This window comes from Lacerta agilis, chromosome 3 (assembly GCF_009819535.1).
Source record: "Lacerta agilis isolate rLacAgi1 chromosome 3, rLacAgi1.pri, whole genome shotgun sequence".
Lineage (NCBI taxonomy): Eukaryota > Metazoa > Chordata > Lepidosauria > Squamata > Lacertidae > Lacerta > Lacerta agilis.
The window spans coordinates 70,326,793-70,353,042 of NC_046314.1; the positions used below are offsets into that span (position 1 = coordinate 70,326,793).

At 43.8% G+C, this 26,250-nt stretch overlaps 1 protein-coding gene across 1 annotated transcript in view; it reads right to left on the minus strand.

The window, feature by feature from the left end:
- Nucleotides 1-14,465, minus strand: part of FRMD1 (FERM domain containing 1) — a 31,559-nt gene extending 17,094 nt beyond the window's left edge. Inside the window, exons 1-2 of the mRNA XM_033144204.1 lie at nt 14,267-14,465; nt 3,347-3,437 (exon numbers count right to left, since the gene is read on the minus strand). Of these exons, the coding sequence (XP_033000095.1) occupies nt 3,347-3,437; nt 14,267-14,362 (187 nt within the window). The 5' untranslated portion in view covers nt 14,363-14,465. The remainder of the gene's footprint in view (nt 1-3,346; nt 3,438-14,266) is intronic.
- Nucleotides 14,466-26,250: the final 11,785 nt, after the last annotated feature.

Consider the following 26,250-nt stretch of genomic DNA (forward strand, 5'->3'; position numbering starts at 1 on the left):
GTTACCCCGACAGCAGGCTGAGAATAATAGTGGTTACAGATAATCTATGACCATATGGAAAAGCAAATTTATACATATGTTTGCATAAAATTTGATGATCAATATTATTTGGGAAGGGGTTAGAGGCAAGGGAAGGTAGCGATCAGGAAAGCAGGATATCAAATTGTGGCATAAATTAATAACATAGACACACATAAGCCAAGCTGAAGACAGTTTTCTTGTTTCCAAGCCAAATTTCTGGTGTAGAGGTTAACCATAGGAGATGTTGATATGTATTATATGGCAAATCAGTATGGCTCACAGTCTTCCAGCTGTTCACTGGAATACGCCAAGCCATACTGATATATGGCCAGACTTAAATAACGTGCATGTTTTAAAAATGCAAATAGCATTAGCTGGTGGGGTGAAGCGGCTGACTCAGTTTCAGAATCACACCTCCCTTGCGTCTGTGGTGGGGAAATATTTTTGTCTGAAGTCAGAATTTGCATTGAGAGAAAAATCTCACATGGACCCCCTTTATGGGGAATTTCACCCCAGTTTCAGGAAAGGAATTTTACCTCAGGACCCAAGCAGGGAGAAGAAGGGGTTAAGCCCTCCTTCTAAGTCACTGTGGTAGCAATAATAAAAATGCTATTTTCATTTTTAACAACAACAACCCTGCAGTTCAATGCAAATGTCCACAGGCCCCTAAGAGTGAGTGAATGCTTCTCAGCTGCTCCAGTCTAGTCTGAGGCACCTTACTCCCGAGTAGAGCCAGCCTTGAGGACCATGCACACATTCTCTTCCTCAGCAGCACTAGGTGCTGGGCTTCGCTTTGTGAAGAACGAGCACAAGGCCCACTCACATGCTTCGCAACTTTGTGCATGAGCCCGTAGTGACGTTTGCAAAGTGTTATAGACTATTTGTACCCTGAAAAGCACATCACTTTATTATTGCTTCAGCAGCATTTCTGGGAAGGGGGACATAGAAACCAAGAATTATTTGTATATGGGGCTGGGGGGTGTGTGTGTGTGGCAAACCTACATGACTCGCTAAGCTGCTTTAGGATTTTATCAACAGTGCGTGATCTCCCTGCCTCCCTCAGCCAAGAAACAGCCCTTCTTTCTTTCCATATTCCCTCTCCTCAGACGCAGCCTGCAGTTGTGGCCGTCCTCCCATCATGTGCAGGAATGCAGCATTGCATTCCGACTCTAATGAGGTTAATATTGTCAAAATGCCAACCTGCAGTGTAATCCTTAAGCTACAAAAACAAAAAGCCTTTCCCACCCCTTCCAGCTTTCTCACATAAAAGCAGAGGGTCCGGTCTGCGCCTCCCCCCCCCCCCCCCGTTAAGTGGATTAAAGGTTAAGTTTACAGAGCCTTGTCATGTGTTCCGAGTTGCCTCTTTTTTGATTGCATGAAATTTGGGAACAATTTCAAGCTGATTACAGCGGAGGTGTCTGCGTGGGGGTGGGGGGGAGGACTTGGATAGGCACACAAATTGGCCGGTTTAAGTGTCGCTCGCAAAACACGCCAACGCAAAGGCCAAGTTTCACTGGTGCCGAGGCTCAGCCCCCAAACACTCATACTCAGTCTCAACAGCTCAGCTCCGGAATCGAAAGCAGCAACAAGAGTGTTTTTGAGAATGTACAGAGCGCATTTTCTGCTCCACTGAGTAAGCACAGCTGGGCAGCACGCATCTGACATTGGGGAGAAAGGCCGGTAACAGCATATGATCTCCAGGCTGACTTGAGTACTGACATTACGTATTTCAGGTTGCAATCCTATACCCACCTGGGAGAAAGTCCCATTGAAATCAATGATACTTACTCCTGAGTGAATGTGTGTGTGTATGACGTGCCTTTGCAGGTGTACCTATAAACATTCAGGATCACTGCTTGTGAGCTGTTTGCTTGATTTCTGTAGGGTGCCATGAAATATAGAGAGCCTTTGTGCATATGCAAATGAGGACCACGGAAGACAGGAGACGGTGGCAGGTCCAGTGGGCTAGATCCCAATTCTGCCCTCTATGTGTTCATTCCTACTTGGAATGATCACCAGCACAGGATTTGTGAATGCAAATTATGTCATCCAATTCGTGGTAATTATCTTGATTATAAAGATAGGGGGTGGATTTCATTTCTGCTTGCCAGATGGAAGGATCTCCCTTCTCCTCCCCCTGCATGCTGTTCTAGGGGTTCTCCTGACACCCCAGAGCCCATCTAGGATGGGGTTCAGGGGCCTCAGCAGAGGAGGAGAGGGGAAGAAAGCCCCATTGAGCTAATGGGACTTGTGGCTCTTGTCTCCTGTTAGTGAAAACTATTTAGTTCAAATGTGTCTCAAGGGGTCATACTCAGAGAAGACCCATTGATTAACCCAATTAGTCACATTCAATAGGTCTACTCTGAGTAGGACTAGCCATGAATACCACCCAAGGGGGCTAAATATGGGTGTGAGATGAGTTTTCTTCAGTATAAAGACAAGGAACCTGTGGTCCTCCAGATGTTAGGCTGCTGATATCACTTCACACAGTACATTTTAGGGGTAAACTAAGCTTTAAGGCAGGTTTGCCTCTGTCTAATGAGTGAAATGGCCCTAAGCAAAGGTGGACAGTGAAAACATCCTTTGTGTAAGGAGTGGTTGTTGATTCAGAGCAACACCTGTAAGTCTCCAAACGTGCTTATCCCCAATTGTGCAACACCTGGGAGAGTAGCATTAGCGTATTAAGGCAACCTTGTAGGGAGGACTGGGAAACCAAGACCAGTTTCTCCTCTCCCATTAGATCCTGGGGAACATCAACATAGTCAATGTTTGCTTTATCTAGTAGGTTTACCAAGTTCTGAGAGATTCCACTTGTGAGTCATATTATATACTGGTATCAAAGTGACCTGGATTATCTAAAAGAAAGCTCTGGCCTACTGGTATGCTTCTTCAGCCTTCTCTGTAGAATAATTTAATCAAGTTCAAACTCCTCCAAATGTCAGTAAAAACAACATTCCTCACAAATTATGGCTTTGAAAGCCACTGAATACATCCAGCCCCAGACTTTCTAGATATATTCTCTCATCATACAACCAATATTTTAGAATTCTATCTAATGGAAAGGGAGAGGGAGAGGGAGAGGGAGAGGGAGAGGGAGAGGGAGAGGGAGAGGGAGAGGGAGAGAGAATAGCTTTGGGGTGGGGTGGGGGGAATGAGACTAAAATTAAAAACTCAAACCCCTCCTTTTTCTAATAGACATGTTCACAAGCCAATGATCAAAGGGCTTTGACATGATGCTCCTGGCTAGTGACCACACTACACTGAATGTCTGAGACTCACATCCAATCCCATGGATACTTCTGAAACAATTCCTCTCTGTGCTTACTTTTTACAACACTGATGCCAAAGAAGTGAGGATCTTTAATTCTCAGTGCGTCACAAACTTGCTCGAAGAGTTCCTGTCCAGTGGCTTTTACCTACAAAGGAAAAGATAATGGTAAATAGTCTAGCGTTTGAACAAGATAGGATAGTTTCCCTTTGCCTGAGAAAACTTAACAGGTATTAGGACAATGAGGTAAAAAAACCATGAAGGAGCAAAGTCTGTGCCTGAGCAAACCTTCGTAGTGAGGGAATTTGCGCTGCCTCGTGGCTCCATGCTCCACTGCATCATTGCATCTGACAGCATGAACCGAACATACTGACATAAAGCACATTCACAGCTGGATGGAAACAATTAAGATTGCTCTAGAATCCAATCTCTATCGCTAACATGTATATTGCTTCACAGTCAGTGAACTTAAGCCAGCTTAATGCTGTGTTAGATAGACAGTGGCCAGTATTTTATAGTGATGAATTAGGGGCAATATTGTTACACAGGTAAAACAGTGCCATGTTGCATGATACCCTGTTGTGCTGTTTTGCACTGGAATCACAGGGCAATGGGAAATAGTAGACAGCATGATGAATCTGAATACTGGAGATCAAGGTGAAAACCTGCTGAGTCATATAAAATCATTGCATGGTTCCCCCCCTCCCCCCGTTAAGTGGATTAATGGTTAAGTTCTTCAGCAAGTCACAAGTTGGGATTTCAGACATAACATGATGCCATGGCTTGTTTATCACAACCTAACAACTTTCCCGGAAGCCATAAGCAACCAGGAATTCCATGCAGGCAAATGTGTGGGTTTGTGCCAGACCGTTTGGTGTTCCCATCAAGCTGCTTATGCTAGATGCTAGTACAGTGGTACCTCTGGTTACAAACTTAATTCGTTTTGGAGGTTTGTTCTTAACCTGAAACTGTTCTTAACCTGAGGTACCACTTTAGCTAATGGGGCCTCCCGCTGCCGCCACACGATTTCTGTTCTCATCCTGAAGCAAAGTTCTTAACCAGAGCTACTATTTCTGGGTTAGCGGAGTCTGTAACCTGAAGTGTTTGTAACCTGAGGTACCACTGTATTCTGTTTTTCCAAGCTGGCTACAGAAGAGCATTTTCCCTTCTCCTCTGCCAGACTGGGAACACACTCAGGAGGCCAGTAATAAAACAAAAGAACTACAGGCTAGTAACTTTTGTGGCCTGATTTTCAAGACTGGGCTAATACAACCAGGAGTGAGAAGCCACAGGCTCATTTGTTGTATGTGGCCCTTCCATCTTCGATATCTGGCCCTTGTCATTCTTAATTTATTATTATTGTATTTTTACTTCCAGGGAGAGCAACTTGAAGGATTTTCTGCCTGGCGTGTCAAAATAACCTGAACAGACTTGAGTACGCCCTCTCTTTATAAAGGTCATCCATCAAGGTGACCGAGGCTGAGTCAGTCCCAAACTCAGGCCTGAACCCAGACTGGCATGGATCCAGATAATCAGTCACATCCAGGAACGCCTGCGGTTGCTCTGTCACAGATGCTGCAAGAACCACTTTCAAGAACAAAATGAAATAGATATGTGGCACTGAGGGAGCACGAGAGAGGAAATTCAGATATTGGTTTCATCATTGGAGACCCTGTTGCAAATCTCTCAACACAGTGAGGCACACTTGGCAGTGGCCAAAGGGGCCAGTAAGATACAATCTAAATCAAATTCCTTATGAATACACAGTTGAAGTGAAAAATAGGTTTAAGGACTTAGATTTGGTGGATAGAGTGCCTGAAGAACTGTGGATGGAGGCTCGTAACATTATACAGGAGGCAGCAATGAAAACCATCCCAATGAAAAAGAAATGCAAGAAAGCAAAGTGGCTGTCCAATGAGGCCTTAAAAATAGCGGGGGAGAGAAGGCAAGCAAAATGCGAGGGAGATAGTGAAAGATACAGGAAATTGAATGCAGATTTCCAAAGAATAGCAAGGAGAGACAAGAGGGCCTTTCTAAACGAGCAATGCAAAGAAATAGAGGAAAATAACAGAATGGGAAAAACCAGAGATCTGTTCAAGAAAATTGGAGATATGAAAGGAACATTTCGTACAAAGATTACCACAATTAAGGACAAAAGTGGAAAGGACCTAACAGAAGCAGAAGACATCAAGAAGAGGTGGCAAGAATACACAGAGGAACTATACCAGAAAGATATAGAGGTCTCATACACCCCAGGTAGTGTGGTTGCTGACCTTGAGCCAGACATCCTGGAGAGTGAAGTCAAATGGGCCTTAGAAAGCCTTGCTAACAACAAGGCCAGTGGAAGTGATGATATTCCAGCTGAACTATTTAAAATCCTAAAAGAAGATGCTGTTAAGGTGCTACACTCAATATGCCAACAAGTTTGGAAAACTCAGCAGTGGCCAGAGGATTGGAGAAGATCAGTTTACATCCCAATCCCAAAGAAGGGCAGTGCCAAAGAATGCTCTAACTACCGCACAATTGCACTCATTTCACACGCTAGCAAGGTTATGCTTAAAATTCTACAAGGCAGGCTTAAGCAGTACGTGGACCGAGAACTCCCAGAAGTGCAAGCTGGATTTCGAAGGGGCAGAGGAACCAGAGACCAAATTGCAAACATGCGCTGGATTATGGAGAAAGCTAGAGAGTTCCAGAAAAACATCTACTTCTGCTTCATTGACTACGCAAAAGCATTTGACTGTGTCGACCACAGCAAACTATGGAAAGTTCTTAAAGAAATGGGAGTGCCTGATCACCTCATCCGTCTCCTGAGAAATCTGTATGTGGGACAAGAAGCTACAGTTAGAACTGGATATGGAATAACTGATTGGTTCAAAATTGGGAAAGGAGTACGACAAGGCTGTATATTGTCTCCCTGCTTATTTAACTTATATGCAGAATTCATCATGCGAAAGGCTGGGCTGGATGAATCCCAAACCGGAATTAAGATTGCCGGAAAAAATATCAACAACCTCAGATATGCTGATGATACAACCTTGATGGCAGAAAGTGAGGAGGAATTGAAGAACCTTTTAATGAGGGTGAAAGAGGATAGCGCAAAATATGGTCTGAAGCTCAACATCAAAAAAACTAAGATCATGGCCACTGGTCCCATCACCTCCTGGCAAATAGAAGGGGAAGAAATGGAGGCAGTGAGAGATTTCACCTTCTTGGGTTCCATGATCACTGCAGATGGTGACAGCAGTCACGAAATTAGAAGACGCCTGCTTCTTGGGAGAAAAGCAATGACAAACCTAGACAGCATCTTAAAAAGCAAAGACATCACCTTGCCAACAAAGGTCCGTATAGTTAAAGCTATGGTTTTCCCAGTAGTAATGTACGGAAGTGAGAGCTGGACCATCAAGAAGGCTGATCGCCGAAGAATTGATGCTTTTGAATTATGGTGCTGGAGGAGACTCTTGAGAGTCCCATGGACTGCAAGAAGATCAAACCTATCCATTCTCAAGGAAATCGGCCCTGAGTGCTCACTAGAAGGACAGATCCTGAAGTTGAGGCTCCAGTACTTTGGCCACCTCATGAGAAGAGAAGACTCCCTGGAAAAGACCCTGATGTTGGGAAAGATGGAGGGCACAAGGAGAAGGGGACGACAAAGGATGAGATGGTTGGACAGTATTCTCGAAGCTACTAGCATGAGTTTGGCCAAACTGCGGGAGGCGGTGAAGGATAGGCGTGCCTGGCGTGCTCTGGTCCATGGGGTCACGAAGAGTCGGACACGACTGAACGACTGAACAACAACAACAACAAAGGGGTGGGGTGGGGTGTCTGCAGTGGCACTCACCTTATGCCAGCGCTTTGTGCCAGGCAAGCTGGATCAGGCCCCCTCACTGTACTGTTTTTGATGGCCACAAATACATTGTTGTTTAAAAAGGGATTAGACTTAATCTCCCCCCATTTTGGCATTCAATTCTGATGACTCTTTTGTAGTTGTTATTGATTTCTTCATTTTCATACTGATATTTCGATTTAAAATTTGGTTGAATTGTGTAATGTTTTATATTTTATAAAAAGGGACGTGGGTGGCACTGTGGGTAAAACCACAGAGCCTAGGGCTTACTGATCAGAAGGTGGGCGGTTCGAATCCCCGTGACGGGGTGAGCTCCTGTTGCTAGGTCCCTGCTCCTGCCAACCTAGCAGTTCAAAAGCATGTCAAAGTGCAAGTAGATAAATAGGTACTGCTCCAGCGGGAAGGCAAAAGGCGTTTCCGTGCACTGCTCTGGTTTCACCAGAAGCGGCTTAGTCATGCTGGCCACATGACCCGGAAGCTGTACGCCGGCTCCCTCAGCCAATAAAGCGAGTTGAGCGCCGCAACCCCAGAGTCGTCTACGACTGGACCTAATGGTCAGGAGTCCCTTTATATTTTATATTATTGTTGGCTGCCTTGATATATGGGATATATACCTTTTAAAGAATTAAATAATTAAATAATTCCTTAAAAATACAGTGGAACCCTGGGTTACGCACACCCGGGGTTGTGGCCGTTCGAGTTAAGAATGCCCGCAACCCGGAAGCATTTCCGGAGCGTGCATGACACCCAGATGCGCAGAACGCTTCTGCACATTTCATGCATACACAGAAGCGCTCAAATCGCGCTACTTCTGGTTTTTCAGGGTTTTTTTGTGCGTTCAGGATATGCATGCCCGCGTTACGCACGGTGACCTGGAACGGATCGCGTGCGTAACCCGGGGTTCCACTGTATTTTAAAGCAGTCTCATGCTTGTGCAAGGAGGAAGGGAGTGTGGAGAAGCATATAGGTCTGAAAAATGCCGAGAGATGCACAGTTACTTGGATCTAAAGTCCACTGCATAAAGCCAAGTGACAGAATTTCAACTTCGTAGAATACATTCCCACAAAACCTCCTGCAACGTGAGGAAAGAGAATGGGAATATCCCACAAAGTCCCTTGCTTATCAAGATGTGGATCTATTCATGAGCTTCTTGCATCCTAGTCAGTTAACCTCCCTTCCAGGAATGCTGCAAGTATTAATATGGATCTTCACAGCACTCTGAAATGCGAAGTGTGGTGCAACTCCTGCTTCCTTATTCCTGAAGTAGAGGCAGAGCTAAGAACACAGCTCTGGACTCAACAAGCCTCTGAAAGAAGCACTTTCTATGTGTTGGGATGCATGGCAAAGCCTTCTTGGTCCTGCACGCTGACCCTTCCTAATTTTTATGGAGAAATAAACCATGCACAAAGTAGAGCCTTTTTTCCAGTCAGAACTTGTCAGAACTCAGTTCTGGCACCTCTCAGGTGGGTACCATTGCCATTCCAAGAGAATGAGGGAGGTGTTCATGATGAGTTCTGGCACCTCTTTTTCTAGAAAAATAGCATTGGCACAAAGTATTTTAATCCTTCCGGAGACACTAAACCAATTCTGTTCCATGGGAAGAGGGAGTTGAGGAGGGAATGAATCAGATAAAGAAAACGGTTTTATTTTAAGTGGTTTTTCAAAGGCCAAATTCAATGCTACAAAAATCGGGCATGCAGATAAAAGAACTCATTTGAGAAATCAAGACTACCTTCTTTACTGGGACACAGATAATCAACCAGGGACTTATTTAACGAAAGTTCTGGTTCCAGTACTAGTAACTCGTGTGCATAATAACCAGGACGTACACAGCTACTGCCACAAGGAGAAATGTTCAAACCACTTCTTATCGTGGCTGCGTCTCTGCCACAAACTGTGATGCGTGCAGCAACTCACAATAAAGAACGAGAGTGGCTTTCACCATACTATGGCTACCTCCCTCACAAAAGAACATAGAAAGCTCTCTTATCCAGAGTCAGACCTTTGCTGTCAACAGCAGCCTTTCCCACCTGGTACACCTTCCAGATGTTGCTGGTCCCATTCTCAGAAGCTGTAATGCTTCCGAATACCAGTTGCTAGAAACCACAGATGGGGAGAGGGCACTAGTGCTCAAATCCTGCTGGAGGGTTTCCCACAGGCAACTGGGTGGCCATTGTGAGAATAGGATGCTGGACTGCATGGCCCACTGGCCTGATCCAGCAGGCTCTCCTATGTTCTCATTAACTCCCATCATTCTATCTACTGGCCAAGCTGGCTGGGGCTGATGGGAATTGCAGCCTAAAACATCAGGAGAGCACCAGGCTGAGCCATACGGATTGGCAGTGGCTCTCCAGGGTTTCAGACTTTCCTAGCCTTCCCTGGTGATGCGAGGGATCGGACCTGCAAACTTATACACACCTCATATATGAAGCCCATGATCAGCTGCTGACCATGAACGGCTAACTGCAGGAAGACCACTGACACGGCCAGCAGGCAGATGAGAGTGGTCTCTCCCTGCCATTTTGCACGTACCACACCTGATCAAAATTGCCAACAACCGACGGAATTCAAGCCCATTTGAGCTGCTGATATTACATAAGCTCTTAGCAGCATGGTCTGGGCCATTGGTATGCCCATTACGTAACAGACCGTTCTGAAATATTATAGACCATTGTGTTGATGCCAGAAAACCAGAGCATCCTAATTCACCACTCACTACTCCAAACTGGATTGTCTTGTTTTAAGGAAGACACTTGGCAGCAATATTTTGGTAACAACATATGTTATTGGAAAAAAATGGCACTCTACAGGGGAAAACAGTAGGGTTGCCATATTTCCAAAACTGAAAACCCAGACAGAGGTGCATTTACCCCCTCCTCTGAAACTTGCCTGTTCCCTCACTGCCTTTGCCCTCATCTTCACTGCTGCCCCTCCACCTCACCTCACAAAATCTTCCCTCCAATATCACACGCAAGATTTCTCCCTCCCTCCCTCCGGTCTACCTGGCCTGTCCCCTGCTTCCTCCAGCCTCGTGGAGCCACCACCCTCCTCATGGAAGCAGTGCCTGCACACTCCATGCTCGCCCCACTCTTGCCCGCAAACCACTACCACTGCCTTTTCGCTTTCTTAGCGCAGGCTTGCCAGTCCATGGGGGGGCACCCTAGGTCTTCCCCCGGATGCCCGGGCCTCTGGGCGACAGCATGCAGCTGGCCTCAGTGTTGATGGGGGGGCTGCTGGCAATGTATTCCACCCCCGTTGCCATACATCCTGGTTTCCCCACACATTTTGCCAGTTCCGAAAATTTCCCCCCAAACGCCATTTTTAAGGGCAGAATCCCAGATTTGACCAGGAAACCCTGGATGTATGGCAGCCCTAGGAAAGAGAAGAACCTAAAATAAGCCCTTAAGTCCCAGCAGATGAATGAAACAGACTCATCCAAGGGACAGGTTATTATACCTTTCCAGTCTTTCTATACTGAGTTCCATTTTTAAAAGACTGCCCTTTGGCAAAGTGTCATCTGTATACCAAGTGACTCTCCCACCGCTTAGATCTTTGGATGGAGAGCTGTACTTGCTAGGTATAATCCTCTCTGCAGTATGTCAGTCTGTGAGCAAGTTCAGGGTCATCCCCTTCCTATTGCTCATGGAATCTTTCAAGAGCTCAGAAAGCTCCTGCTCTTTAATCTGAAATAGGTTGTTTTGACAAAGTGCCCAACCGTCAAGCAAGTATAAGCTTAAAAGTTTAAATCGTAGAGTGTTCTTCCAATTAATGGGTTTCTTCAAGCTACTGCCACAGCAGCGTGGGAACCATATTTCTTGAACTCTGTGGGTGCCATTTAATCTTGGGGGGGGCGGTGGGGAGGGGCACCGCCAGGCCCTCTCAAGGTCAGCCGCACTGTGGTGCTTACCGGGAGGGGTGCAGAGGGGGATAAGTTGGAACGGTTCGGTGCTGTGGCAAGAGTCAGCCTGCCATTGTTCCCACCCCACACCAGCCTCCTTGCTACCTTGCCTCTTCCAGTAAGCAGAGAAATGTGACTGACAGCAGAGCAGGTGCATGGTACCACCGCTCCCTGCTTAAAACCTTCTCCTAGTCACATGGGGGAGCAAATCCCCAAGTGGCTTGCAAACTGTGCTGGGCATGGTCAGTTATATTTGCCTTTATCATGGGTTTAGCATCCTTGATGGGAAGAGATACTGAGTCCACGGCAAAGACCCACTTGATCAACCCTGCCAACATGGTTGGGTCATTTAAATTTTACCCCAGCCCCATAGGATCTGCTCCTGCAGAAATTGCTCATATCGATTAGGGGCTTGTCCATACTTCTGCTTTTACCATGCCTAGAAAACATGGCTCCGAGTGGTTTCCCCCTTGCCCCACTCCTTTCCCAGGGTAAACCTGCTCTTTAGCTTTGAATTGGAACAAATGGCAATCTGTGGAGAAGCTGTTTGCTGTTTACTCTGAATGAGCACTAAAGAGTAGTTTCCCCCAAGGGACAAGAGGAAGTATGGATAAGCCCTAGGAGAACATTTAAAGAATGCTGGGTGTAAGATTGTTTGTGTGAGTGTCACACACACACAAGGACTGCCCAGTTAGAAATAGGAAGTTGCCTACCACCTGACTGCCACTGACAATTCAGGACCTGATCCTTTTAACTGGGGATGCCAGGGACCTTCTGCATGAAAAACATGTGCTCTACCACGGAGCTATGGTCCCTCATCTTGAAGTAGACTGGCCCCAACCAGGGCAGTTCCAGAGCACAGATGCTTACTGCATCAGTACTGGATCTCACCATGGAGAAACAATTCCTATGCTGCTAAAGTGAGGTGTAAAGGTGGATCAAAACATCCATGGAAGCGGATGAAACCAGCTCATGGTTAAATTGATCTGTTGCAGGCAAAAAAGAGATTATTGTGGTAGTTCTTATGACTAATAAAGAAGAATGCCCCTGTGGTGCATCCCTCAGCCTGCTCGCTAATAGGTTTCAAACTGTACACTGAAGGGCAATATAGTCATGCACATTTAACTGATGCACATGGACTTTGAGGCTGCCTACACATGACTACTTTCCATGTGATCATTGCAGCATGTATGACAGAACAGATGAGCTATCCCAGTAGCTATCCTAGACAGATCCCTTCAGAAATAATGGAAGCTGAATTGCAAGGAGAGTCTTACATAATGCCTGTCACATCAGAGGATTGCAGGAATCCACCCCATTCTGTTAATCCACAGTTAATCCCCCTGTTAGTTCACTATTGGGGTCCACATGGTACCTGGTCTGCTGTTCGTACACTACAGCCAAACAAAGCTCAGGGGCTGAAATATTTGCTGAATCCATTCAAGACTGTGGCTGCATACACACCAGACAGTTAAAACACATTTAAAGCTTTTTTTTCTTCCCAAAGAACTGTAGTTTACCCATCAGAGAACTTCAGTTCCCAGGATTCTTTGGGAGGGGAGCGAATGTGCTCTAAATAAGCTTTAAATTTATGGCATGCATGCAGCTTGCCTTTCCCCCCTATTTCAGATGTTCAGGCTGTGCATGCCATTACTGATGTATGCAGAACAGCCTACCCATGCACAAGAAAGGGGCATCAGCAGGCTTGGCGGGAATCCTGAGGTTTGCAGAAGTACCCCCCCCCCCAAAAAAAAAAAAACTTTAGCAGCGCGAAAACACCTAGCTAAAGTGTTGGGGGAATAGTCCCATGGGAACTGTGTGCTCTCGGTGGGCATGGAATTCTGGGTGAGTGTGGCTGAAATTCTGGACAGGAGCACTGCAGGGTGTTGTTGCATTTCCAGTGTGCATTCCTTGGGCCTGAAACCAGATGAGTGAGTGCTGCACCCCATAGTTGCCTTTGACTGGACTTAACGGTCCAGGGGTCCTTTACCTTTACTTTTTTTTAACTATTCCAATGTGTTACTATTCCTAAAGATCGCCTATGCTAGACTGGGCAGAAGGCATACTGAGACCTACTAGCAGGTCTCTGGGTGATTTGATCAGCAAGGATTTCTGACCCTCTGTTACCTATCACAAGCAACTCCCCCACCCCTGGAAAACAGGACAACATCCAAATAATACCCCTTTAAAGGGCCATGTTACTGAAAAACTGAGTGGGATAACACAGAATAACCCCTTTGATCATTTGCTTTGAACATATACTGTTCTATTTCCCTCCAGAGGGGACTTGAAAGTGATGGAAACTTTACACCTATCATCAACAACAAAAGGCTTTTTAATAAGCTTTCTCTTCTTCATAGGTTGTTGTCACTGTTGTTATTACTGGAAGCCCGGTTTTATTGGCCAAACACATGAAAAGGAAAACAGGCAGTTCTATGCATGGAAATAAATAGCTGTCCTTTTCAAAGACTGACCCCCACTAAACAGGTGCACGTTGCATCAAAAATGTGAATCTTGAAATAAATCTGAGGCTAGTAACAAGACTACTTTTTGTTCATTGATACATGGATTGTGAAAATCAAGAAACTGCCTTTCCCCCTTTCTTAAAACAGATAAATAACGGAGCCCTGAAACTAATTCCCATTAACATTTTTAGTGTATAAAAGCTACCACAAGCATATCATTCTTTACCTTAATTATTGGGGATAATAATTAACATTTAATAGTCACATTTCTGTAAGGGTCTGCTTTAGGGAGACTTTGCATAATATAGCCCCACTTATATTTTGCCCCATATTATACTAGGAGACAATACTATGCAAAATATGTTTCCTAAATGTCTTTTGTGTTGGAAAAACCAACACAAATGCCTGAGTTAGCAGACAGATGTGTGTCTTGACTCATATGCAAGTGGACCTTTGGTTTTCAAATGCTGTAAAACCATTAGGGAAGATGAAAAAGAATTTAAGAAAAAACAGTCTCTGGTCATCAAATGTAACAGAGTTCCTAAATCCACAGAAACAGATCTTTCAGCTAGTCTGGTCCTCTTCTTTTGGGAGGTAGGTACCGACTGGGGTAAATGGGATGGTCTTTATAGATAGCTTCTTGTTGGTAAGCTTTCTGTAAACAAAAGACTTCTGAGGCTCTGTTTTACCACTCTCACATGCTACTCAAATACATTCTCTTGCGTCATTCATGCTGGGCTCTCAGAAGGCGGCAAGAATCGACTTACCCCAACCATCACATTGAGCTGGTCTCGGTTTGGCAGGAGGACGCACATGTTTCTAAACTCCGGTGGCATCTTGTTTTGCAGAGCTTGCTTGCTCATTGCAGAACCGGTTGCAAACTTCTCATACCCACTCCGCTACGTAACGATGCAGCAGCCAGAGTCTCAGGAACCAAGCCAACTCCTCTCGCTCTATCCTCCGAACCTGAGAAACACAAATCCTTAAGAGTTTTTTTTGTTCAGGAAAATAAAGGTGGACGTCTCGAGCGGCAAGAAGCCGATATGTTAAAGCGATCTCTTGAGCTTCATTCTAATAACCAGCGCTAACAGCCAACCGTCTCCCAAGGCTGCATTCACTGGGGCACAGTCATAAGTAATTCCAGCATTAGTCAGCTCTTTCGATAATTAACGGCTGGTTACATTGGACTCGGGAGAGTGGCACACATTCCCTTCCCCTGAGTCATTATCCTTGTCCCCCTCATGCCAAGTATCACAGTCCAGGGTTTTGTTTTGCTTTGTGGATTTGTCTCACCTACGTGGGCAATCAGCCCTCAAAAGCACATTCTCCCTCATCTGAGTCACTGGGAAGTAATGCAAAGAGCAAGAAAGAATGGGGAGAGGGGATCCGTAAAACACCAGGCGCAAGATTATGAAGTCAACAGTAAACAGCACCACAGGATGGGCAGCTTTCCAAAAGGTGAATCAGGGGGGAGGAAACCCACAGTCATGTGCCTTGGTGAGTTAAGGTGTATTAGTAAAAGTATGTGGGGAGGAATTTATTTTTTAAAAAATGACAGCACAGAATGATTGGAGATGACACTGGATCTCTGTGGAAGTGAGACACAGAGAAGGTATACACCATGCTGTCTAATAAGCCATTGCTGCATTAGTGTCTCCTTGAACACAAGATGCCAAAGGGGCCATTAAGTGGAGAAGAGCCCTATCTGTGAAGGACTGTCCGGTCCAAGCCCAGTCTAAAGATACAAAGAACCCTGAGAAAGGAGAGCAGGAGAAATCCTGAAGTTGCCCACCAGCTGTTAGCATTGGACAGCAGATTGAGCAGCCCTACAGGTCAGCCTTTCTCACTCCAGTGTGATGTACTGTATTCAATTTAAGGTAACTGTTTCAAAATTTGCATCTATACATTACCATTAGCATACGCTCCTTTAATTTATTCATTTATGTTGAATAAGAGTCCACACCACCTTTCAGGAATGAAACCCTTCTCCAGGCAGTTGGCATAACACCGGGGTAGCCAGCGTGGTGCTCTCCAAATGTTTTGGACCTCAGCTCCCATCACTCCTGGCTATTGCACAGGCTGGAGCAGGTAGGAGTTGTGGTCCACAATGTATGAAGACCACCACATGGGCTAGCACTGGTAGAATATCTCAAAGTGCAATAGATATTACATGAAAACATTCCATATTATTAAAGCTAGTGACCAACAGCAGCCCAGCATTAGAAAACACAACAAAATACACCACTATGCTAGCAAATCCCCACACATAAGTCTGTTCATGTAAGCCAAGGGAAAAGGTACATGTTAAGGGCTAGCCACAACAGTTAAGGGAAGAATGAAAGTAGGAATAATGTAATTTAGTAGGGCATGAAAAATGGAATTATAACTCACCAATGTTCCTAGACTTCTCTTACAGAGAATCAAATTATAGGGCTATTAAATATATGGAAATCATATTCCTACAGCTTTCATGAATAATAAAATCTCGTTGAGGTTGAATTGTGAGGATTCTCACTAAAATCAGCAGGGCATTCTAGATGAGCATCATCTAGAGACCACTACAAAGAGCTGAGGTGTCTCAAAGTTGTTTATCCAGACTACAATGGAAAGAGGCCAACGGCCTTTTTTGTTATTCCTAGTGCTATTTTTCTAGAAAAGTAGTGCCTCTCGTTCTCTTACAATGGCAATGACGCCCACCTGAGAGGTGCCAGCAGGGGTGGAGCAATGGGGTGGGGGTGGGGTGGGGGTGTGCCACCCTGGGTACCGCCCTGGGGGGTGACACTCGTGGCGGAGCCCCCGCCCCCGCGATCGGCGGAAAGCCGAGCCTAAACATTGCTCGGCGTGCAGCGGCAGCTGGCTTGCTTTCTTGGCCGGCTGCTGGCACCTGCTTTCCCTTTTTTCTTTTTAAAGGGCTTTTTTAGTGCTCAGCTGCTGCGGCCGCTTGCTTGCTCGGCCGGCGGCTACTTTCCTTTCCTGTTTTTTCCTTTTCAAGGGCTTTTTCCTGCGCTCGGCTGGATGGAGCCGCACCGTACGGAGTGCGCATGCGCAGAATTCCACACATATGCACTCCGTACCAGGTGCTGTACAGGTGCCGCCCCAGGTCCCGGGGGTGACAAAAAAATTGTCGCCCCCGGTACCCTTTGGGCTTGCTACGCCTCTGGGTGCCAGAACTGAGTTCTGGCTGAAAAAACCGTGGTTATCCCTTATTCCAAAGCATTACAATCCTCCAACTCCTAAAGAACATCAGAATGGACATCAGATTCCATTGTTGTGAAATGTCTCCTATTTCTGTAAGGTGGCTCTGGTAACAGTGTGTGTGTGTGTGTGTGTGTGTGTGTAGCATTGATTTATCAATTTGACAAAAATTATACACCACTTGATTGTATCAAAACCTCTAAGTGGTTTACAAAAACTGATCAGGGAACCTTGTTCCCACCCTCCATCAAGCTGAATGGCGCTAGTAGCAACAGTCATTCTGCCAATATAGAAACTCTAAAATAGGTGGGCAGGGTAGGGGGGGGTGCCACTTCTGCTGGGCTCTTTTGTCCCTGCTGGTTCTTGTAATGAGTGTGACTTTACTGCATCTTGAGTTTCCAGGGTGACAGCAATCAGTTTCAAAGAAGACGGGGAAGGGGAGCCCAATAAGGAGGTAAAAGAGAAAGGAAGCTTCTCATGTCCCATTATAAACTGAAGGAAGCAACCACAGCAGTTACTGGACTGTATGTGCACCTTGATGGTAGCTATTCCTGCGATTAAAAGAGAATTTCACAGTATTGATGCAATACCATAGCGTAGCTAATTCATGTTAGTAAATGTAAAGGGACCCCTGACCATTAGGTCCAGTCTTGGACGACTCTGGGGTTGCGGCGCTCATCTCGCTTAATTGGCCAAGGGAGCTGGCGTACAGCTTCCGGGTCATGTGGCCAGCATGACTAAGCCGCTTCTGGCAAACCAGAGCAGCGCACGGAAACGGCATTTACCTTCCCACCGGAGCGGTACCTATTTATCTACTTGCACTTTGATGTGCTTTCAAACTGCTAGGTTGGCAGGAGCAGGGACCAAGCAACAGGAGGTCACTCCGTTGCGGGGATTTGAACCGCCGACCTTCTGATCAGCAAGCCCTAGGCTCTGTGGTTTAACCCACAGCGCCATAGAGATTAAGGTTCTCAGTGTTCTCAGATCTGATGGTGTAGCTGTACCATATAGTTATAGTGTGGGTGTGTCATGTAAAGTGTATACTATGCCATAGTGGAGCTGAGGCACATTGGTCATGGACAAATATCTCCATGTGAACATGAAGGTGATCTATGTTCTTAGATCCTGGGGAGATCAGAGACCCTGGTCCCCTCCAAAACTTCCCCATGTTGTCTACTTCCAAAGGGGAGGCATCAGAGAAGATGGGGGTGGAGGAGACAGATAGTAGCTCCAATCCCCCCCCCCATCAGCTATTTTATGTTCTGCCAGAGCTCCAAGAAAGTAGAGAGTAGGGAGATCTCTCTAGTTCCCCTTTCCTATGGGATTGTCTTAGAAGAGTGACAGGTTGGGAACGTGCAGCACAGAAGCTGCCTTATACCAAGTCAGAGCATTGATCCTGCTAGCTCAGTACTGTGGCTTGGCAGCAGCTCCCCAGGATTTCAAAGAAGGGTTTACCCCAGCCCTACCTGGAGATGCTGAGGATTGATCCAGGATGTTGTGCATGCAAAGCAGGTGCTCAGAACCTGGCCTCCATGCTTCTGACTTTGATGAAGCTCTGAAGATAAACAATGGAGGGGACGTAACACTGCATTTATTTTACCCTTCCTCTAATCCACTTGGATGAAAAATTTAGAATCACGTTCCCCTATGCAATCAACACCCCCCGCTTCCTCCAAGGAGATGAAACTCTTGATGAAGTGGTTTATAAATCTCCCCCCCCCCAAAAAATGATATAAATTCTAAACAGGTGTGTGCAAATGAAATTGCACCCCTGTGCTTTCCTCTACCAAATTGGAATGCAACTTTGTATGTCAGGTGTCTGTGTCCAATTTGGAGCAATTTCCTCTTCCTGCTGCAGCCACCCCTGTCCATCCCATGTTATTCTGGATGGTGCCCCAATCTTCCAGAGTAACTTTTGGGGTGTGCAAAGGGACAGGGAATCTCCATTCTGGAAAACCTCCTTCTTGGGATCCAGTACATTACCTTGCAGCCTAACGTACCTCCGAGGGTTGCTATCAAATGGGATAATTCCATATGCACCACTGTGGGATCATGTGCTGGATACAGACATAAAGTAACAAAAAAATGGGTTGCTGGATTAACTGATGTGATGCAGTGCATTAAAGAGGCTAATACAGGGGTGGGGAAACTGGCCCTCCAGAAGCTGTCCCATCTGTCTCAGCCAGCGTGGTCCATGGTCAGGAATGATGGAAGTCATAGTGCAACAATATTTGAGGGCCAAAGGTTCCTCATCCCTGTGCTAAGAGAAGACACAAATATCCTTCTCTCTTAGCATGGTATACAATATAATCTACCGTATATAGTTAATTAAAAGCAAATATCTAAGTTAACACCACAGTATGATGAAGTGCAGGCAACCAAAGAGCAGTGCAGGTTTGCACAAATGGATTGTGAACCTGGAGACAAAGCACACATACTTATTATATGCAGATGGTGTTAAGACTGTCCATATGCCATGCTTTTGTTTATCACCGATTCTGACCTCTAAACCTCAATTAAACTGCAAAAGCCCAGTGAATGCATTGCAGAAGAATTAAGAAAAGCTGAAGCCAGTCATGAGTCTCTTAGGCTGTTACTTTGCCTGTGTTTTAAAAATGGCTTGGTGTTTTAAATTCCATGAAAGTGTGTGTTAAAAATATAATTGCTCCAACTGGGACCAATTTAAATTTCCTCAGAAGGAGAAAGAATCACCCCGCCACACACTTTTTTGGTGTTTCTTAGATTTAACCATAGTTAAAGCTATAGTTTTCCCAGTAGTAATGTATGGAAGTGAGAGCTGGACCATAAAGAAGGCTGACCGCCGGAGAATTGATGCTTTTGAATTATGGTGCTGGAGGAGACTCTTGAGAGTCCCATGGACTGCAAGAAGATCAAACCTATCCATTCTGAAGGAAATCCACCCTCAGTGCTCACTGGAAGGACAGATCCTGAAGTTGAGGCTCCAGTACTTTGGCCACCTCATGAGAAGAGAAGACTCCCTATAAAAGACCCTGATGTTGGGAAAGATGGAGGGCACAAGGAGAAGGGGATGACAGAGGACGAGATGGTTGGACAGTGTTCTCGCTAAGCTACCAACATGAGTCTGACCAAACTGCGGGAGGCAGTGGAAGACAGGAGTGCCTGGCGTGCTCTGGTCCATAGGGTCATGAAGAGTCGGACACGACTAAACGACTAAACAACAACAGAGATTGGTCAACTGCCTTTAGATAGAAGTCGATACTATATGGTAAACATATCATAGGACAATCCTATTTATTAGGACTCAGAAGCAAGTCCCACAGTTATTTAAAGCATGAAGGGTGCAAGTCATCCTTGTGCTGTTCCTGTCCGTCTGCACAAGCATTTCAGCTGGTTGGATGGAACGATTCCCCGCTCTCCTCCCACAGAGTTGTGCTGCTCTGGTGATTCTCCTGAGCCCCTCAGAGCCAATTTTGCGGGGCACACAGGTGAAGGAGGGCAGGGGAAAGTGCAGTTGCACAAGTGGAAGTCTTTGCACAGAACATACACTGACAGGGTGAGTTAGGCAGAAGATTTCTTTTTATATATATATATATAATTTTTATTATTTTACACTAAAATACTACAAAAATCCTTAACAAACATTTTCATATATTTTCCATTTGGCTACCAAGCCGTGACTTCCGTCAGTCCCTTCAAGTGGTTTTCTAATTTTTAACTTGATATTATACTTCTTTAATCAACCATTGCTTACATTTTCAAAAAAAAAGAATTTCCCTTACTTTACTATCCTACTTACAATAATAGTTCTACACATTCACTACAAAACTTCTTGAAATCCTATTAACGTATTCAAATGTAAATTGTCTTTCAAATAGTTCGTAAACTTTAACCAGTCTTTGATGAATTTCTGGTCCCGCTGCTCTCGGATTCTTCCCGTTAGTTTGTCCATTTCTGCGTATTCAGTCAGTTTCACTGTCCATTCCTCTTTCGTCGGTAATTCTTCTTGTTTCCATTTTTGTGCTAGAAGGATTCTAGCTGCCGCCGTTGCGTATTGGAAAAGTCTAATGTCCTTTTTTTCAATGTCTGTACCTACAATACCTAACAAAAATGCTTCGGGTTTCTTAACAAAATTATATCTCAACATTTTCCTTAACTCATGATATATCATATCCCAATACACTCTCACCTTTTTACAATCCCACCACATGTGAAAAAAGGTGCCGACATTTTGTTTACATTTCCAACACTTATTATCTGACTTATACATCTTAGCTAGTTTAACTGGGGTAATATGCCATCTATACATCATTTTCAATAAATTTTCTTTTATTGACGTACATGCCGTAAATTTCATTCCTTCCCTCCAAAGTTTTTCCCAGTCTTCTAGCATAATGTTATGTCCAATATCTTTTGCCCAATGAATCATCACCGATTTCACTTCTTCATCTTTTAAGTTCCATTCCAACAGCATTTTGTACATCTTAGCAAGTACTTTAAAGTCATTGTTAAGTACTTCAACTTCAAACTTTGATTTTGTCTCGCTAAATCCCGTCTTTTTCATATCGCTTTTAAACATTTCATTAATTTGATGGTACTGCAACCAATTATTAACGTGTTCTTTCACTTCCTCATATGGTTTTAATTTCCATTTATTACCTTCTTTCTTAAGCAGTGTCTCATAAGTTATCCATTTCTGACTCATATTTGTCTTTTTCAAACTAATTATTTCAATTGGGGATAACCACCATGGTGTTTTCCTTTCCAACAGGTTTTTATATCTGTCCCATACTTCATAGAGCGACTTCCGGAAAATGTGGTTTCCAAAACTTCTGTGTACCTTTATCTTTTCTTGCCAAAGGTATGCGTGCCATCCGAATCTGTTATCATGTCCTTCCAGGTCTAAAAGATCTGGTTTCTTCAAATTTATCCATTCCTTTATCCAACATAGACAAGCTGCTTCATAGTATAGCTTCAAATCCGGTAAGGAAAAACCTCCTCTTTCCTTACTATCTGTCAATAATTTAAATCTTATTCGGGGTTTTTTCCCCTGCCAGATAAATCTTGAAAGTTTCTTTTGCCATTCTCTGAAAACAGCTTTCCCTTTTATTATTGGTATTGTTTGAAACAAGAATAACATTCTCGGTAGCACGCTCATTTTTACCGCTGAAATTCTTCCCAATAAAGAAAGTTTCATCCTTTCCCACACTTCCAGGTCTCTCTTAATTTTATTCCATGTTAATTCATAATTGTCTTGATACAGATTAATGCTCTTTGGTGTTATCCATATTCCCAAATATTTAACTTTCTTTGCCACTTCAATTTGTATTTTTTGTTGCAGTTCCTGTGATTCTCCATTTTTCATATTCTTAACCAAGATTTTAGTCTTTTTCCTGTTAAGTTTAAATCCTGCGAATTGACCAAATTCTTCCATCTCCTCTAATACTGCGTTTGCGCTTTCTAAAGGTTCTTCAACTGTCAGTACCAAGTCGTCGGCATAGGCTTTCACTTTATGTTGAGTCTTTCCAATTGTAACTCCTTTTATTCTTTCTGATTGCCTTATCGTCTTCAAAAGGACTTCCAGGACCGAGATGAATAATAACGGTGAGAGTGGACATCCTTGTCTTGTTCCCTTCTCAATTTCTATACTTTCAGTTAGCGTATTATTTACAATTATTTTTGCTCTTTGCTGTGAATATATTGCCTTGATACTTCTTATAAATTTTTCTCCCATATCCATTGCTTCAAAATTCTTTACCATAAAGTCCCACGAAATATTATCAAAGGCCTTTTCCGCATCCACAAAAATCATAGCGGCTTGCTTCTCATTCCTGACAGTCAGATATTCAATGATATTAATTATATTTCTTACATTGTCTTTTAACTGTCTGCCTGGTAGGAAGCCCGCCTGGTCTTCATGAATTATTTCTTTCAGTATATTCTTCATTCTGTTTGCTAATATACTAGCAAAAATCTTATAATCATTGTTCAATAGCGAAATTGGCCTATAATTCTTGATTTGGAGCAAATCTGAGTCAGGTTTTGGTATCAATGTTATGTACGCATCCTTCCAGGTGTCTGGTATTTCCGCTTTCTCTAAAATATTATTCATCACTTCCTTGAAGGGTTCAAGTAGAATGTCTCTAAATTTTTTGTAGTATCTTGCCGTAAATCCATCCGGTCCCGGAGCCTTCCCACTTTTCAAATTTTTAATTGCTTTGGTAATCTCCTCTTTTTCAATTTTTTGATTTAGTCGGTTCTTCATTTCTGTCGTTATCTTTCGCACCTCTTTTCCTTTCAGATATTTCACAATTTTGTTAATATCCTGATTTCCAGATTTTTTATATAATTGTCTATAATATTTTGCGAAACCCTTTCTTATCTCTGATGGACTTTCAACTTCTTTTTCCTCGATTTGTATTTTGTTTATTGTATTTTGTTCTTTTCTCTTCTTAATTTGCCAAGCTAGCCACTTTCCTGGTTTATTTGCATGTTCAAAGGATCTCTGTTTCATCCATTTTATTTTCCATTCCACTTCCTGATTTACAATCATCGAGAATTGGTTTTGTAATATCTTAATATTTTGATTTGCTTTTATATCATTTGGTTTTACTGCCAATTTTTTCTCATTTTCCATAATTTGTTTTAATATTTCTTCTTTTTTCTTTTCTCTGTTCTTCTTTTTAATACTATTTTGTTGAATGAAGAAACCCCTCATCACCGCTTTTGATGCATCCCATGCGACGCTATCCTTTGTTTCTTTTTTCCAATTCAGTTCAAAATAATCTTTTAATTTCTTCTTTGCTTTTTCCTCTAAATCTTCATCATCTAGCAAGGTTTCATTCAATCTCCATCTGAATGATTTTTCTTCTTTCTTCTTGATTTCGCAGAATATTGAATTATGGTCTGAAAATGTTCTGGGTTGAATCTCAATTTTTTCAACTCTCGGTACTATTTCTCTGGATATCATGATATAGTCAATTCTTGCATTTGATTGATTTGGTTCTGAGAAATGTGTATATTGTCGTTCCAATGGGTGTCTCAGTCTCCAAATATCAATTAAATTACAATTTTCCGCCAGTGAGAAGAACGTCTTAGGTAACTTCCCTTCCTTTGATTCCGTCTTCTTCCTTCTTCTATCCATCTCCAATGAGATCACACCGTTCATATCTCCCAAAATTATAATCTTCTGATCCAAATATTCATGTAGCATTTCTTCCAAACCTTTATAAAATTCTGATTTGTTACCATTTGGTGCGTAGATTCCGACAAAAATAAATTTTTCGCCCTGTGTCGTGACTTGTACTGCAATTACTCTTCCTTCTTCATCTTTGAACAGCTGTTTCGATTCAAGATTTTGTTTTGAGTTAGGCAGAAGATTTCTACTCCCCACCTCCTGTTCCAAAAGAAATTTAAAGTGGCCTACAACAACAACATCAAAACCGAATCCACAAAATGCATTAAACCACCACCAGAACATACTGACATCACTAGGGTGATGTCAGTAGAAGAATGGTTGACAGCAGGGTGGAGACCGAGCAAGTGATGGGCAGAGAGTATGGGTTGGAAAATGGTGGGTGGAGTGGAAGGAGAGTGATTGTGAAGGCGAGAGAAAAAGGGAGAATGAGATGAAACATATAATGGAGTTAGGATTGTTATTAGGACAGCAAGCATATCATTAAAACACATTCTAAAAGCCACTCAAAACATTTAAAAAACATTTTAAAATGGTCACATCCTTTCAGCCAACTGTTTCAAGGTTGTCAGGAACAGTATCTTTCAGCCATCAAATGCCTGAGTAAACAGGAATGTTTTATAATTGCTCCTGAAAATCAATAATGAGGGAGAATGATGCACCTCATCGGGGAGGGCATTCTACAAATGGGCAACCACCACTAAGAAGGCCCTGTCATGGTAACCGGACAACCCGCAGTGGCAGCACCACCAACACAGCCTTTCACTTGCTAATCACACAGCTGGTTAATCTCAACAAAGAGGGCATTCCACAAGATGGGTGTCATAACCAAAACAGTCATTTGTTGTTCACTAAGCCTCAGATGACTGAGGAATATTGAGCAGGGCCTCAGATGCTGAAGACAGCATGCAAGGAAAAACATATGGGAAAAGCTGTCCTTGCAAAACCACTCATGGAACTTGCTCCCAAGTGTGTATAGTACTGCAACATTACTGTAAACTTGTTTCACAACACATAGTATAGGGCTATTGTCTGGGACTGCGCAAACAGAGCATATTACTTCAGTTCTTTTGGACTCACATTTGCCTATCCATTTGCGAGACCAATTTAGAATGCTGCTTCTTACCTTTAAAGTTCTAGATTTAGTATTAGGCAGACACCATCACTGTGCTGTTTTTGAGAACTCCTAAAAAAAAGCCTTTTGTTTAGCTATACCTACTTAGACATTTTATTATGTTTGGTTTTTTAAAAAAACTGGTGGTTTTAGGCTAAGACCTGGGAGACCAGGGTTCAAATCCCCATTCAGTCATGAAGACCACTGGGTAGTCACTCACTCTCTGCTTTACCTACCTCACAGGGTTGTTGTGAGGATAAAATGGGGATAATGATGTTTACTACCTTGAGCTCCTTAGAGGAAAGGTGGGATATAAAAATAAATTATACCTACACGTTTGAAAAGTTTGGTTTCACTGGCATTTTCTTATGAATATTTTATATTATTTAATGCAAATGGTGGTCTAAACCACTGAGCCTAAGGCTTGCTGATCAGAAGGTTGGTGGTTCGAATCCCCACGATGGGGTGAGCTCCCGCAGTTCGGTCCCAGCTCCTGCCCACCTAGCAGTTCGAAAGCACGTCAAAGTGCAAGTAGATAAATAGGTACCACTCCAGCGGGAAGATAAACGGTGTTTCTGTGCGCTGCTCTGGTTCGCCAGAAGCGGCTTAGTCATGCTGGCCACATGACCCGGAAGCTGCCTGTGGACAAATGCCATCTCCCTTGGCCTACAGAGCGAGATGAGCACCGCAACCCGAGACGTCCGTGACTGGACTTAACTGTCATGGGTACCTTTACCTTACTTTTTTTAAAAAAGAGGGTTATACTGTACAGTCATACATTGGAAGTTGAACGGAATCCGTTCCGGAAGTCCATTCGACTTCCAGAACGTTCAGAAACCAAAGCGTGGCTTCTGATTGGCTGCCGGAAAGTCCTGCAGCCAATCAGAAGCTGCGGGACCCACATTGGACATTTGGGTTCCATAAGAATGTTCGAAAACCAGAACACTCACTTCTGGGTTTCAATTGCTCGGGAGCCAATTTGTTTGGAAGCCAAGGCATTTGAGATCCAAGGTACAACTCTATAAATCTTGTTAAATTAAAAACAAACTTAATAGATGGTGTGGGAACTGGCTCCCTTACGGGCTGCCTTCTGCCACATGTGCCCCCTCACACATTCTGCTGGAACACCTGAGGTACAGCTCCAAGTTGCCCTGTCAGCTGAGGTTTTCAGCAAGATGGGCAGCAGAGGCAGGGCCAATACTTTGGATTGCCCTCATTACTATTTGCTTTCCAGCAGTAGATGAGAACCTGGCTCTTTCAAGAGGCCT